Source organism: Artemia sp. Qi Xiang Cuo, chromosome 8 (genome assembly GCF_049724085.1).
Source record: "Artemia sp. Qi Xiang Cuo chromosome 8, ASM4972408v1, whole genome shotgun sequence".
In the NCBI taxonomy this organism is placed as follows: Eukaryota; Metazoa; Arthropoda; class Branchiopoda; order Anostraca; family Artemiidae; genus Artemia; species Artemia sp. Qi Xiang Cuo.
In genome coordinates this window covers 54637063-54650601 of record NC_142801.1, presented here as the reverse complement: position 1 = coordinate 54650601, position 13539 = coordinate 54637063, and the positions used below count along the sequence as shown (strand labels likewise).

The following is a 13539-nucleotide window of genomic DNA, read 5'->3' as shown; positions in this document are numbered from 1 at the left end:
TGTGTGTTGTCTCTGTGTGTTTGTCGTCTCTGTGTGTGTGTGTAGTCTGTCTATGTGTGTCGTCTCTGTGTGTTTGTTGTCTCTGTGTATGTGTCGTATCTATGTGTAAGTCGTCACTTTGAGTGTGTCGTCTCTGTGTGTGTGTCGTCTCTGTGTGTGTTTCGTCTCTGTTTGGGCGTTGTCTCTGTGTGTGTGTGTTGTCTCTATGCGTTTGTCGTCTCTATGTGTGTTTCGTATCTGTGTGTGTGTGTCGTCTCTTTGTGTGTGTCGTCTCTATGTGTGTTTGTCATTTCTGTGTGTGTGTCTCATCTCTGTGTGTGTGTTGTCTCTGTGTGTGTATCGTCTCTATGCGTGTGTCATCTCTATGGGTGTTTCGTCTCTATGTGTGTGTCATCTCTGTGTGTATGTCGTCTCTGTGTGTGAGTGTGTCGTCTCTGTGCGTGAGTCTTCTCTCTGTGTGTGTGTCGTCTCTGTGTGTGTGTCGTCTCTGTGCGTGTGTCGTCGCTATGTGTGTGTGTCGTCTCTGTTTGTGTGTTGTCTCTGTGCGGGTGTGTCGTCTCTGTGCGTGTGTCTTCTCTCTGTGTGTGTGTGTGTGTCGTGTCTGTGTGTGTGTCGTCTCTGTGCGTGTGTCGTCTCTATGTGTGCGTCGTCTCTGTGTGTGTGTATCGTCTCTGTGCGTCTGTCGTCTCTATGTGTGTTTCGTCTGTGTGTGTGTATCATCTCTGTTTGTGTGTCGTCTCTGCGTGTGTGTGTCTTCTCTGTGCGTGTGTGTTCTCTCTGTGTGTTGTCTTCTCTGTGTGTGTATCGTCTCTGTGCGTCTGTCGTCTCTATGTGTGTTTCGTCTGTGTGTGTGTATCATCTCTGTGTGTGTGTCGTCTCTGCGTGTGTGTGTCTTCTCTGTGCGTGTGTGTTCTCTCTGTGTGTTTTGTTCTCTGTGTGTGTGTGTCGTCTCTGTGTGTGTGTCGTCGCTCTGTGTGTGTCGTATGTGTGTGTGTGTGTTGTCTCTGTGTGCGTGTTGTCTCTGTGCTTGTTGTCTTTGTGTGTGTGTCGTCTCTGTGCGTGTCTCGTCTCTATGTGTGTTTCGTATCTGTGTGTGTGTCGTCTCTTTGTGTGTGTCGTCTCTTTGTGTGTTTGTCTTTTCTGTGTGTGTTTATCGTCTCTCTGTGTGTGTATTCTCTCTGTGTGTGTACAGTCTCTGTGAGTGTGTCGACTCTATGTGTGTTTAGTCCCTGTGTGTGTGTCATCTCTGTGTGTGTGTCGTCTCTGTGTGTGTGTGTGTCGTCTCTGTGCGTGTGTCTTCTCTCTGTGTGTTGTCGTCTCTGTGCGTGTGTCTTCTCTCTGTGTGTGTGTTGTCTCTGTGTGCGTGTCGTCTCTGTGTTTGTGTCATTGCTTTGTGTGTGTCGTCTCTCTGTGTGTGTGTGTCGTCTTTGTGTGTGTTTTGTTTCTGTTCGCATGTCGTCTCTATGCGTGTGTGTTCTCTCTGTGTTTGTGTGGCGTCTATGTGTGTGTGTCGTCTCTGTGAGTGTGTCATATCTATGTGTGTGTCGTATCTCTGTGTGTGTGTGTGTGTTTGCGTTGTGTGTTTGTGCGTGTTGTCTCTGTTCTTGCTGTCTTTGTGTGTGTGTGTCGTCTCTGTGGGTGTATCGTCTCTATGTGTGTTTCGTATTTGTGTGTGTGTCGTCTCTGTTCGTGTGTCATCTCTGTGCGTGTGTTGTCTCTGTGTTTGTTATCTTTGTGTGTGTGTGTGTCGTCTCTATGTGGGTGTGTCGTCTCTGTTTTTTTTTCTTCTCTGTATGTTTGTCGTCTCTATGTGTGTGTCGCCTCTGTGTATGTGTCGTCTCTGTGTGCGTGTTGTCTCTGTGTTTGTGTGTGTGTCATCTCTGTGTGTGTGTCGTCTCTGTGTGTGTGTGTCGTCTCTGTGTGTGTGTCTTCTCTCTATGTGTTGTCGTCTCTGTATGTGTGTCGTCTCTGTGCTTGTGTCGTCGCTTTGTGTGTATCGTCTCTGTGTGTGTGTGTTGTCTCTGTGGGCGTGTTGTCTCTGTGCTTGTTGTCTTTGTGTGTGTGGCGTCTTTGTGCGTGTATCGTCTCTATGTGTGTTTTGTATCTGTGTGTGTTTCGTCTCTTTGTGTGTGTCGTCTCTATGTGTGTTTGTCGTTTCTGTGTGTGTGTCTCGTCTCTCTGTGTGTGTATTGTCTCTGTGTGTGTATCGTCTGTGTGCATGTGTCGTCTCTATGTGTATCGTCTGGTCTCTGTGTGTGTGTGTCATCTCTGTGTGTGTGTCATCTCTGTGTGTGTCGACTCTCTGCGTGTGTCATATATCTGTGTGTTTTCGTGTCTTTGGGTGTTTCTTCTCTCTGTGTGTTATCGTCTCTGTGTATGTGTCGTCTCTGTGTGTGTGTCGTCGCTATGAATGTGTGTGTCGTCTCTGTGTGTGTGTCGTCTCTGTGTGGGTGTCGTCTCTGTGCGTGTGTCTTCTCTCTGTGTGTTGTAGTCTCTGTGTGTGTGTCGTCTCTGTGCGTGTGTCGTCTCTATGTGTTTTTTGTATCTGTGTGTGTGTGTGTTGTCTCTGTGTGCGTGTTGTCTCTCTGATTGATGTCTTTGTGTGTGTGTCGTCTCTGTGCGTGTATCGTCTGTTTGTGTGTTTCGTCTCTGTGTGTGTTTCGTCTCTGTGCGTGTGTCGTCTCTGTGCGTGTGTCTCTGTGTGTGTGTTGTCTCTGTGCTTGTTGTCTTTGTGTGTGTGTGTCGTCTCTGTGCGTGTGTCGTCTCTATGTGTCTTTTGTATGTGTGTGTGTCGTCTCTGTGCGTGTGTCGTCTCTGTGCGTGTGTTGTCTCTGTGTTTGTTGTCTTTGTGTCTGTGTCCTCTCTATGTGTGTGTCGTATCTGTGTGTGTGTGTCGTCTCTGTGCGTATGTCTTCTCTCTCTGTGTGTGTCGTCTCTGTGTGTGTGTCGTCTCTGTGCGTGTGTCGACTCTGTGTGTGGGTCGTCTTTCTGTGTATCGTCTTTGTGTGTTTGTCGTCTCTGAGCGTGTGTCGTCTCTTTGTGTAAGTCGTCATTTTGTGTGTGTCGTCTCTGTGTGTTTGTCGTCCCTATGTGTGTGTGTGTGTCGTCTCTGTGAGTGTGTATTATCTCTCTGTGTGTGTCGTCTCTGTATGTTTGTCGTCTCTGTGCGTGTGTCGTCCCTGTGCGTGTGCCATCTCTCTGTGTGTGTGTCGTCTCTCTGTGTGTCGTCTCTGTGTGTTTGTCGTCCCTATGTGTGTGGGCCACGGTTGAAGTTGTTTTCACGTACAAATACCCTTCCCCTTTTCCATGGAAAATCCCCCCCAAGACAATTCCATTCCTGTCGACTTTTGGAGGGTGTTTCCTCATTTTTCGATAATCAGGCAATTTTCTCAAGCTCGTAGCTTTTGATTGGCTACACTAAAGTTAATGAATCCTACATGTTTGGAATCAGCATAAGAAACTAATTCTTTTGATGAGCCTATTGATTACAACTGAACCCTTAGTTACAATTTTTTGATAATTTCTTGAATGAAATTTCTACTTTGTGTATACAAGAGGTGACTTCAAGAAAGAGTTTGTTACTTACTTGCAATTTTTTATAATTTCTTGAATTAAATATCTGTATTGTGTCCAGTCGAGGAAGCGAATTCAAGAAAGCAATTGTTACTTACTTAATTTCATGTCATTTTAAGATACGTAAAAAAAAACAAAAAAACCCTCCTGTGCAAAAAAGCCTCTATTTCTGCCCGTTTAAGTTTTGATGTTGCTCCTTACTTTCAGTTGAAGAAACTTTTTATAATTTAATTTGTGATCGCGGGGAGCGGGCCACGGTTGAAGTTGTTTTCACGTAAAAATACCCTTCCACTTTTCAATGAAATATTCCCCAGAAGACAATTCCATTCCTGTGTATGTTAAACCATTATGAAAATTTAATTGTAAGGTATGAGCATTTTATACAAAATCTCAAGGACGAATAAAAAATCCGTAGAGGTAGAGCTAGGTCAACTCGCAATGTCATTCTATCATTATTAACCATTTTCATATATTTATGTTGTCTCAAATTTATAAAAAACTGCCCGAGTTAACAAATCCTCGTTAGACTCATTTTAAACTGACAACCCTGTTCAAAAATCCCTTGTGTATTATACGGAGCACGTCGAAGTATTTGCAAACGCTAAACTTTTTTTTTTCACATTAATAGTATAAAATTCAACAATAATAAACCCCTTTTTTTAGAGCAATTACCGAAATTAATGGTGCATTTTAACAGAAAAAAATGACAATTGCCAAAAAAAAAAAAAAAAAAACACGCCATGCTGAATGTGCTTTAAAAAACCCTTCTGGTTGAAAACATGTTTGTTATCGTTAACCATTTCAATAGATTGATGTTGTTCCAAATTTATAATAAATATCTTGCTTTTTGCAGCGTGTAGGAACTAGTTGGGAATCCCCACTCATACTGCTCGCTCTTTTGCAATGTGTAGGAACCAGAGGGGAATCCCCACTCGTTTGGAAAGGTACCAAGGAAAGGCAAGCAAAACGTGTTTAATCACGTGTAGAGGTTTTGCATGCTTTTTAAAATGTCCACGTGTAACTGTAGTGTCTCAGGCGTGGGTTTTCTTGTACGGTTCATATATGTTACACTTTTGAGCATATTTTTATGCAATTCCATAGGTACATGCTCTGGAAATGTTTTCCTATAGCTTCACGCAAATAGCATGGTAATTCCTATAGCTTCACGCAAAATGGAAGACCATGTGAGAGGTTACTCACTCTCTTTGAAAAGGTGTATAGCTTCCATAGAAATGTTTTCCTATAGCTTCAAGTAAATAGCATGGGAATTCCTATAGCTTCAAGCAAAATGGTACCTACTACTCTACTGCTGTAATTTTGCTTCTCAATTTCAGTTAAAAGTAAAATTGTTTTTTTTTTTTAATTTCTGATCTTTCTTTCAAATAATGCCGGTAAATCTAGATCACTCCATAAAAAAATTCCCTCTTCTCACTGGAAATTTCTCCGTCGAAAGATCCTTCCACATAAATTACACCCCCTAAAATTTCTTCCGGATAATTCCATCCACGCTGAAATTCCTCCCCCTCTGTAAAATTTCTCGCAGAAGATTCAGCCTGAAATATTCTCCTTAGCATACTTTCATTTGAAAAAGACTAAGTACTAATCTTTTTTCGATCACTCCGGAAATCCCCCTTTCCGTGGAAATTATTTCCCGGAAATCCAAACAAGCTGAAAATTTACCCCGGAACATCTCCATATCCAAAATTGAGTAGGCAAAGAGAAAGCAAGAAAAATAAAAAGAATTTCATATAGGTATTCTGTCAAATCCTCCCTGTACAAAATTTCCCGTGGAAGGTTCACCCCTGGAAATTTCCCTCCACACGGAAAATTATTCCCATCGAAACTCAACTCAAACACAAAATACGTCCCCTGAAAAATATATGTAGGCCTATGCTTTGTAATAACAAACAGGACTGTACGTAAACAGTGGTCAAATTTCGTAACGATTTTCGGAAAAATATTGACTTTGGGAGGAGGGGGCTATTTGCCTTCCAATCTTTTAGTCACTCCAAACCTTTTGGGCACTAGAACATTTAATTTTCCTTTCAAATGAGACGTCTCCCGATATTCCGGAACCATTGATTTGATTATCACCCCTGGGAAAAAACAACAACAAATCAACACGCATCCGTGAACCTTCTTCTGACAAAAGATACAAAATTTCGCATTTGTGCAGAAAGAAGCTTGAAACCTCTACAGTAGGGTTCTCTGATGCGCTGAATCTGATTGTGAGATTTTCATCAAGATTCTTCGACTTTTAGGGGAGTGTTCCCCTTTTTCGAAAATCAGGCAAATTTTATCTGGTTCATAGCCCTTTAAGAGTAACACTAAGCTTAATGAATCTTATATGTTTAAGTCGTTATTTATGTTTGGTATCGCAAACACTTCAAACTTTTGTTTTAAGAATACGAGTGGGCATGCTTTTGATTATGTAAGCCTGTTTTCGTAGTTCTTTTCCAAACGAAAACCCGACCCCCCCCCCCCCCCCTGGAAACTCTGGATCTACCACTATTTCGAAGTTTTAAATATAAGAAAATTACACTTTTGCCCCCTCCCAGGATTCTTATAAATGTGCACTACTTTATTTATGCAAATTATTGAAAGGAGAAAATTACGCTTCTTTACAATTTCAATTCACGATTTAAAACACTATTTTGTAAGTCTGAAATTCCCGAATATCTCATTCTCGTACCACTAAAATAAAATCGGGAACAGAAGAAAAACAGGTAGGAAAAAAAACAGAAACCGAACAAAATAGCTATTATAAAAACAGAGACAGAACAGGAAAAAAACAGGTAATCTGTTTCTGTTTTTTTTTTTTTTTTTTTTTTTTTTTGTTCGAACAGAACAGAAGTAGGTACTTTGAAAACAGAAAAGAAAACAGAAACCGTGCCCATGCTTATTTGGGACTTGTTGTCTGATTCTTGCTTGGTTCCCACGTATATTTTCAGTCTACACCTTTATTACTAGTGCTGAGGCTGGAGGGAGTAGTAGTGTCCTAGAAGTGACAAAGGTAATTCAGGTTATGTTTGATGAAATTGTGTACAGTGAGATATAATTTGGAATCAACAGTTATGAAGAAGTGTCGGTGGGTGAAGAGTGGGGAGAGGGGATGGTGCCTGAAACCACCTCGAGGGAGCCGGATTTTCCGGCATGATCTGATTAACGATCGGAAATTGAATTAAAAAAAAATTCAACTGAAAGTGCAGAATAACATTCAAAAAGACAAAATTATTCCATATACGAAGGGGCTACTCCCTTCTCAATCCCCTGCTCTTTACCTAAAGTCTCTGTTGCTTTGAAAAAAGCTTTTTATCCCAATTAAACATAAACAAATGTGGGGGAGGTAGGACAACAAAAGGAGTGCGTTTCAATGGCCTAAGTTTTTCTCAGGGCCGATCGCATCAAGCTAAGGGTCTTAAAAGATTGGTAGAGGGCTCATTCGAACAAAAATTAAAAGTTAAGTGCCTTTTTAAATGTTGAGATATTTGTGTTAGATATGTATTAAAAAACGGGCATTTCATGGGATTATTGAGTTTGGATGGATTTTAATGACTCATGAGCAGCCGGGCGACAATGAGCGAGGGTAGTGCCCTCTTGAAACCCTCTCTTTGATGGAGTAATATGGCAGATAAAGGCCAGGGGACCTGGAGTCTTCAACGACATCCCCCCCAAAAAAAATCAAAAATCCGTAACGACATTCACGCAAGGTTTTTTTTTTGTAAAAATTGATTTGAAAAAACTCTACACAAAACAAGTTTTTTAAAGAAAGGTAAAGAGCTTCATTAAACCAAAAATGAGCAGAGATAAAGTCAAATAATCTTCAAAGTAAAAAACTATGGAGTCTAATAGAAAAAAAAAACGAAAATATATAATGTTTTTTTTCCATGAAAAAGACTATGTCAATAAAAAACGAACAGAAATTAATTTAAAAAACTTTTTCCACGAAACAAGTTTTTCAAACAATAGTAAAGAGCCCCCTATTCAACCAAAAATTAGCAGAAATAAATTCAAGTAATTTTCCAAGTGTAAAACTACCGCAAATCACCACCAATACATAAATTAAACCCAAAAATGAACAAAAATTGCACAAAATAACAGAGTCAAACTTAAAACTAGCAAAAATTAACGTGAGTAGGGCTGACAACCCCCCATGCCTTCTCAAGACCAGAACATAATTAGAATTTGCGATTGTGTTAATAATTATTTACTTCAGAAATCGTTAAATGCTAAGTCTCGTAAAAATTTCACCAAACACATCGAATGGGCATAACAACAACGGACGCAACAAATCATGCAAATGTTTGCAAGGGTTATGTTTTGATTTTGGTTGATTCTGTCTATTAAAATATGTATCAAAATAGTATCAATGACCCCGATCGCTTTCAACAAATTATAATAAGTAACCAACGTTTTACCTTGTGAAGTACCTTCTACAAAAATCCAGTATTTCTGCAACTAGTTAAATTGCAACTGACCCTGGCTGCAATTCATACGCGCTCCCATTTGATAAAGTTTCATTAAAAATGATAAAAAGTCTGAGCAAATATTATTTGTTATTTACAAGAAGAGATACCTCTTAATTGGACAGATTCAAAACAAATAAAATAAACGATACTATTCCTTATTGCTGAGATAAAAAGCGATTGAAGGGGGGGGGATTGAGACAAGACGATATATTCCTTATTGCTGAGAGAAAAAGTGATAGAAGGGGGGGATTGAGACATGACGATAACTCCCGTCAGTAAAAAGAAGGGCTCATCCATTTTGCCTGTGCCAATTTTTGCCAACAATCCACAGTTTTTCTGTGGCCAATGTTTTTACTGATTCACTTTTAACGTTTTTACCATCGCCACGCAGTTTTTACTGATAGGTGGAAGTATAAATGTTGACATGCAAAAACTTGCCGACAAGGCTCTACGACAATGAATGTCTTACCACGAGATCTAAGAATAGAACCGTGGGATATAAACAAAGATCTTGGGCAACATTCAAACCTTCAGAATAATTAAAAGTGAAAACGAAAAACATGAAATATAAAATGAAAGAAGATAACAATTATTTAAGTGGACAAGTTTTAAGTTTTATTAGTTTTGTTTTATATTCTGAACTTTAGTCTAATACTTCCATTAAAATTATATTGACTTCCTTAGAGGGGGATTTTGATAGCTGTGCCTGGTATTCACATAGAACACAAGGCAAAAGGTAGCTAAAATCATCAGCAAATGAAAATAGGTTAGCAGAATTCAGTAAGCTACTAATCCATCTCTTCCAAATCTGATGTTACCCAATTATTCGAGAGGGACTATACCTCTTTTAGACTATGGATATGCTTTTTGTTCGATGGGTACTTGTTAATTAAACGAACACACACTCAAGAATTACGCTTAGGTTAACCCTAAGCGTAACCTAAGCGCTTAGGTAACCGGTTTCATAGCCACAAAGACAAGTGTCGGGTGATAGAGATGATTTAAGCATCTAGGATGCTTAAATCATCAGCATAATTTAAGTCCAGCGAAGTTTTTCCTCCCCGTTTGATTCCGTGTTCTCACATTGCCTCTCTTGTGCTCCTTAAGACTAAGTCCATCAAAATAATCCATATAAAGGGGGACAGAACACAACCCTGCTCAACTCCAAAGAAAAAGTGACGAAAAATAAGGTAATGGCAGATAAAAGTAATGTTACTTTATCTTATGACTGACTTCATTATAGACATAATTTAAAAATAGATTTAAATATCAGGTTCCTCTTGCACACAGTTGTGTCTACTACGTTGTGGCAAGAAAAAGGGCGGTAGTATAAAAAAAAAATACTGCTCGTCTAAAAGAGGCCTAAGTGAAAGACGGGAGGCTAAGTGAAAGTCGCTTATTGGATTCCTTCGTCTACTTGTGTTTGCTTCAAATTTTCTATTGCTTACCAAAAAAATGTATGAATTAGTTCTTCCTCCAGTTTAGATAAATGCTAAAATCATATCTATAAAGGATTTTTTTATATCATTTAACGCTTTTTGAAGAGATTATTAAACTTTTTCTGTTGTAGCTGGACAGGGGGGAGGGGGTCACGGAAAATTAGAAATTATGGCAACAGTTATAAATCTTCAGTTATAAATCTTTTACGAATTGGTACGGTATTGTTGAACCTCTTTCGAAGTGAGCTGGATTTCTTCCGAAACAAAATCCGATTTGTGTGTCTGTTTTTAGTTCCTATTTTTTGTAAAATATTTCTATCAGCACTGATTGTGATTTATGTAAGTGCAGTTCTTTTTGCAGTGCTCAGTCGACTGCAAGCAATGTTTTACCGCCAGATGAATTTATTGTCAAATCCCCCCACGGAGACTGCCATGTGCCAGACGTCACAATCCCAAGCTATATATTTTCAAACATACGATATCCAGAAAACATTGCATTGGTAAGAACTATTTACTTTGGTAATTGATTTAAATACCAAGTATCACACTCAAATGTTGAAGATTGGGGGGGAGGGGTCTCTGAGATAAGTTCCCCTACTCCCTGAAAATAGAATCTCTTCTACTCTGAAATAAATTGTGGGCACGCTATTTCATTCAATGCGTTGAACATTTCAATCTAAAAAGTGTATCATCTGGAACAGGCAACTGTATTCCTGTATTTTAGGCCTAATGACTTTGACTTACCTTGACTTAAAGCTCTTGCTCGGCAGCGTCGCCAGCGTGGAGAGAACCAGACGACAGCACCATTAGTCGTCTCCAGAGTGGCCTGTTTTGTGCCAGGGTGGGAGCTTCACCGGGGTCAATGCCCCACGTTGTGTGTCGATCTCGGATGATATCCGCCCATCTAATACGTGGTCTACTTCTGTAGCGTTTCCGGCCGTTTGCAGTTGGATAGAAGTCAAATATAACAAAAGTTTTGAAGTCCCGGACTCATAAGATGTGTGTCAAAGTTCTGCAGTCGCAAAGTTTGTTTAAGCATTAATTAAAAAAAACTCTTTCCGCAAAAGAAGTTTGTCAAAGAAAAGTAAAGAGCTACATAAAACAAAAGATGAGCAAATATAAGGTTAAATAATAATTCAAGCTTAAAATGAATAGAAATAACTATCAACTGATAAACAATAAATAATCAAGTCAGACATATAGCGAACAGCGTCATTTGTGCATTATTGAAGACAATTTTTGTTTCGGGCGGTGTGCTTTCATTTGTCACCGCAGCAACAAATTAAGAAAGAAAAACCCCACAATAATCAAGATTCCTGAAAAGAACTAATGAATGTAGGTTGACAGTTTTGTATATAATGATATTCAATCCTTGAGATTTCTAGTAATTTAGATTTATATACGTTAAAAAAGTCAAAATTTAAAATATAGGCCTACTTGATCTCCCCGTCCAATATTCCCTCAAAGTATCAGCTCTGTCTCTTAAGCTGTTAATTTACACACTTGAAGGTACCTGAGATACCGCAGATATGCCCTTTTGACAATCTGGATGCCCAAGTGTTTTTATTAAATAAAATATCTCGTTCGAGATTCCCTAAAAGTTTCGGCATAAATCCCCTAGCTCTACCAGGTAGAGCCCGTCAGAGGTAGAGTCTACCACAGACAATGCAGATACACCCGTTTGACAACCTGGATAACAATAATGAGTCTTGGTTTAGGGCAATACCTCCCTCATTATTTTCTGAAATTTTAAACTTAACACCTTAACAGATTAAAAGATATTGCAGATACGGCATTTCGTCAACCTGGATGCAAATAGTGACCTTAGATTTAGTTCAACATTCTCTGAAAGTTTCAATATACTGCCCTTAGATATGCCTGAGATGTTGCAGAAGCGCCATTTGATAAATGATAACCCAGATGCACAGAGTGTCTTTTGATTTAATTCAATATCCCCCTTACCTTTCCCTGAAAGTTTCAACTTTTATACCCTGAGCTGCTCCTGAGATCTTGCAGATACGCCCTTTTGACAACCTGGATGCACACGGTGTCTTTTGCTCTAATTCAACAGCTCTCTCTGATTTCCTATAATGTTTTTTAACTTAATTCCCTTAGCTGCTCCCAAGGTATTGCAGATATGCCACATTGACCCCCTTGATGAGCTTAGTGCCTTTGGATTTGATTCAATATCTCCCTTGGAGTTCCTGGGAAGTTTCAGCTTAATGTCCCTAGCCGTTTCTTATGTATTGCTCGGGTGCCCTTTTCAGGACCTGGAGGCACGTGGGTTTTTTTTTTCAACCCCTCCTCCTCACCATTCCCTGAAAGTTAAAACTTAATATCCTTAGTCGTTTCTGAGATATAACTACAAATTTGCCTTCTTGACAACCTGGAAGAACATAGTGTGTTTTGATAAAGTTCAACATGCCTTGGAATTTTCGATTTAATTCTCATATTCTTGATACGCCCTTGCGACAACATGGATGTACATAGGGTCTTTTGATTTAGTTCAACGTCCCCTTAACATGCTCTGAAATTTTCATCGTAATGCCTTGAATGCGCTTGGATGCATTTAGTGTCTTTTGATTTGGTTCAACCCCCCTATTAATAGATTTTGCCGTTTTGAGATATTTAAAATACGCCTTTTAGGCAACCTGAATGTACATAGTATGTTTTGATTTAGTTCAAATCTCGCTCAACATTCATTGAAAGTTTCAAGTTAATATCTGTAGTTGCTCCTGAGATATTGAAAATACATCCTTTTGACAACCAGGACGCTCATAGTGTCTTTCATTTAGTTCATTAACCTAAATACTGAGAATTTAGTTCATTAACCTAAATACTGAGATATTCCAATCCTGAGATATTCCAGATTCGCCCTTTTGACAATCTGGATGCATAGTGTCGTTTGATTTATTTCAACATCCCCAACAACATGCCCTGAAAGTTTCAACGTAATACCTTTAACAGTTCCTGAGATATTGCACATTCGCCCTTTTGATGGATACACTGTGGTATCTTTGATTTAGTTCTTCATCCCCATCAGCTTTCCTTGAAAGTTTCAACGTAGTATCATAAGCAGTTCCTGAGATATTGTATATATGCCATCTTAACAACCTTGGAGTCCGTGTTTTTTTTTATTTACTTCAATATTTCTTTCTATATTCCCTGCTAATTCCAATTTAACATCCTTAGCTATTCCAGGGATATTGCAGATGCTCGCTTTTGACAACTCAGGCACTCGTAGTGTCCTCTGATTTATAGTTCCACCCTCCCTCCTTAATATTCCCTGGAAGTTTCAACTTAATGACCTTAGATGTTCCTCACATAGTAATAGTATTGCAGATATGTTCTTTTGACAACCAGAATGCATATAGTGTTTTTGATTTAGTTCATTATCCCCCACAACATGCCCTGACACCGTCAAATTAATACTGAGACTTTTCGTTCCTGAGATATTCCAGATTCGCCCTTTTGACAAACTGTATGCAGAGCGTCTTTTGGTATATTTCAACATCCGGAACAACATGCCCTGAAAGTTTCAGACGTAATATCTTTAAGAGTTCCTGAGATGTTGCACATTTGGCCTCTTGACAATCTGGATACAAAATAACGTCTTTTTTTATTTACTTTTTAATCCCCATCGGCTTTCTTCGAAAGTTTCAACGGAATACCATAAGTATTCTGCATCTGCAAGATATTGCATATATGCCATTTTGACAACCTTGGAGTACGTGAAGTTTTTTGATTTTACTTCAATGTTCCTCTCATTATTCCTTGCTAATTCCAACTTAACATCCCTAGCTCTTCCAGACATACTGCAGATGCCCCCTTTGACAACCCAGACACTCGTAGTGTCCTCTGATTTATAGTTCACCCCCTCCTTAGTATTCACTGGAAGTTTCAGCTTAATGACCTTAGATGTTCCTCACATAGTATTGCAGATAGCTCCTTTTGACTACCTGGATGGACTTAGTGTCCTTTGATTTGGTTCAACATGTCCTGCTGGCTTCAACTTGATATCCTTAGATGTTTCTGAGATATCCCCTGGAAGTTTCAAC

The 13539-nt window shown here is 39.3% G+C and overlaps 2 protein-coding genes across 2 annotated transcripts in view; one reads left to right on the top strand and one right to left on the bottom strand.

The window, feature by feature from the left end:
- Window positions 1–8030, bottom strand: part of LOC148949576 (glycerol-3-phosphate acyltransferase 1, mitochondrial-like) — a 140662-nt gene extending 132632 nt beyond the window's left edge. The window contains exon 1 of the mRNA XM_089093599.1: window positions 7992–8030. The gene's annotated coding sequence lies outside the window, so the exon portion shown is untranslated. The remainder of the gene's footprint in view (window positions 1–7991) is intronic.
- LOC148949574 (uncharacterized) overlaps window positions 1–13539 on the top strand; it is a 171369-nt gene that overhangs the window by 19294 nt on the left and 138536 nt on the right. The window contains exon 2 of the mRNA XM_089093600.1: window positions 9843–9981. Within this exon, the coding sequence (XP_088949726.1) occupies window positions 9843–9981 (139 nt within the window). The remainder of the gene's footprint in view (window positions 1–9842; window positions 9982–13539) is intronic.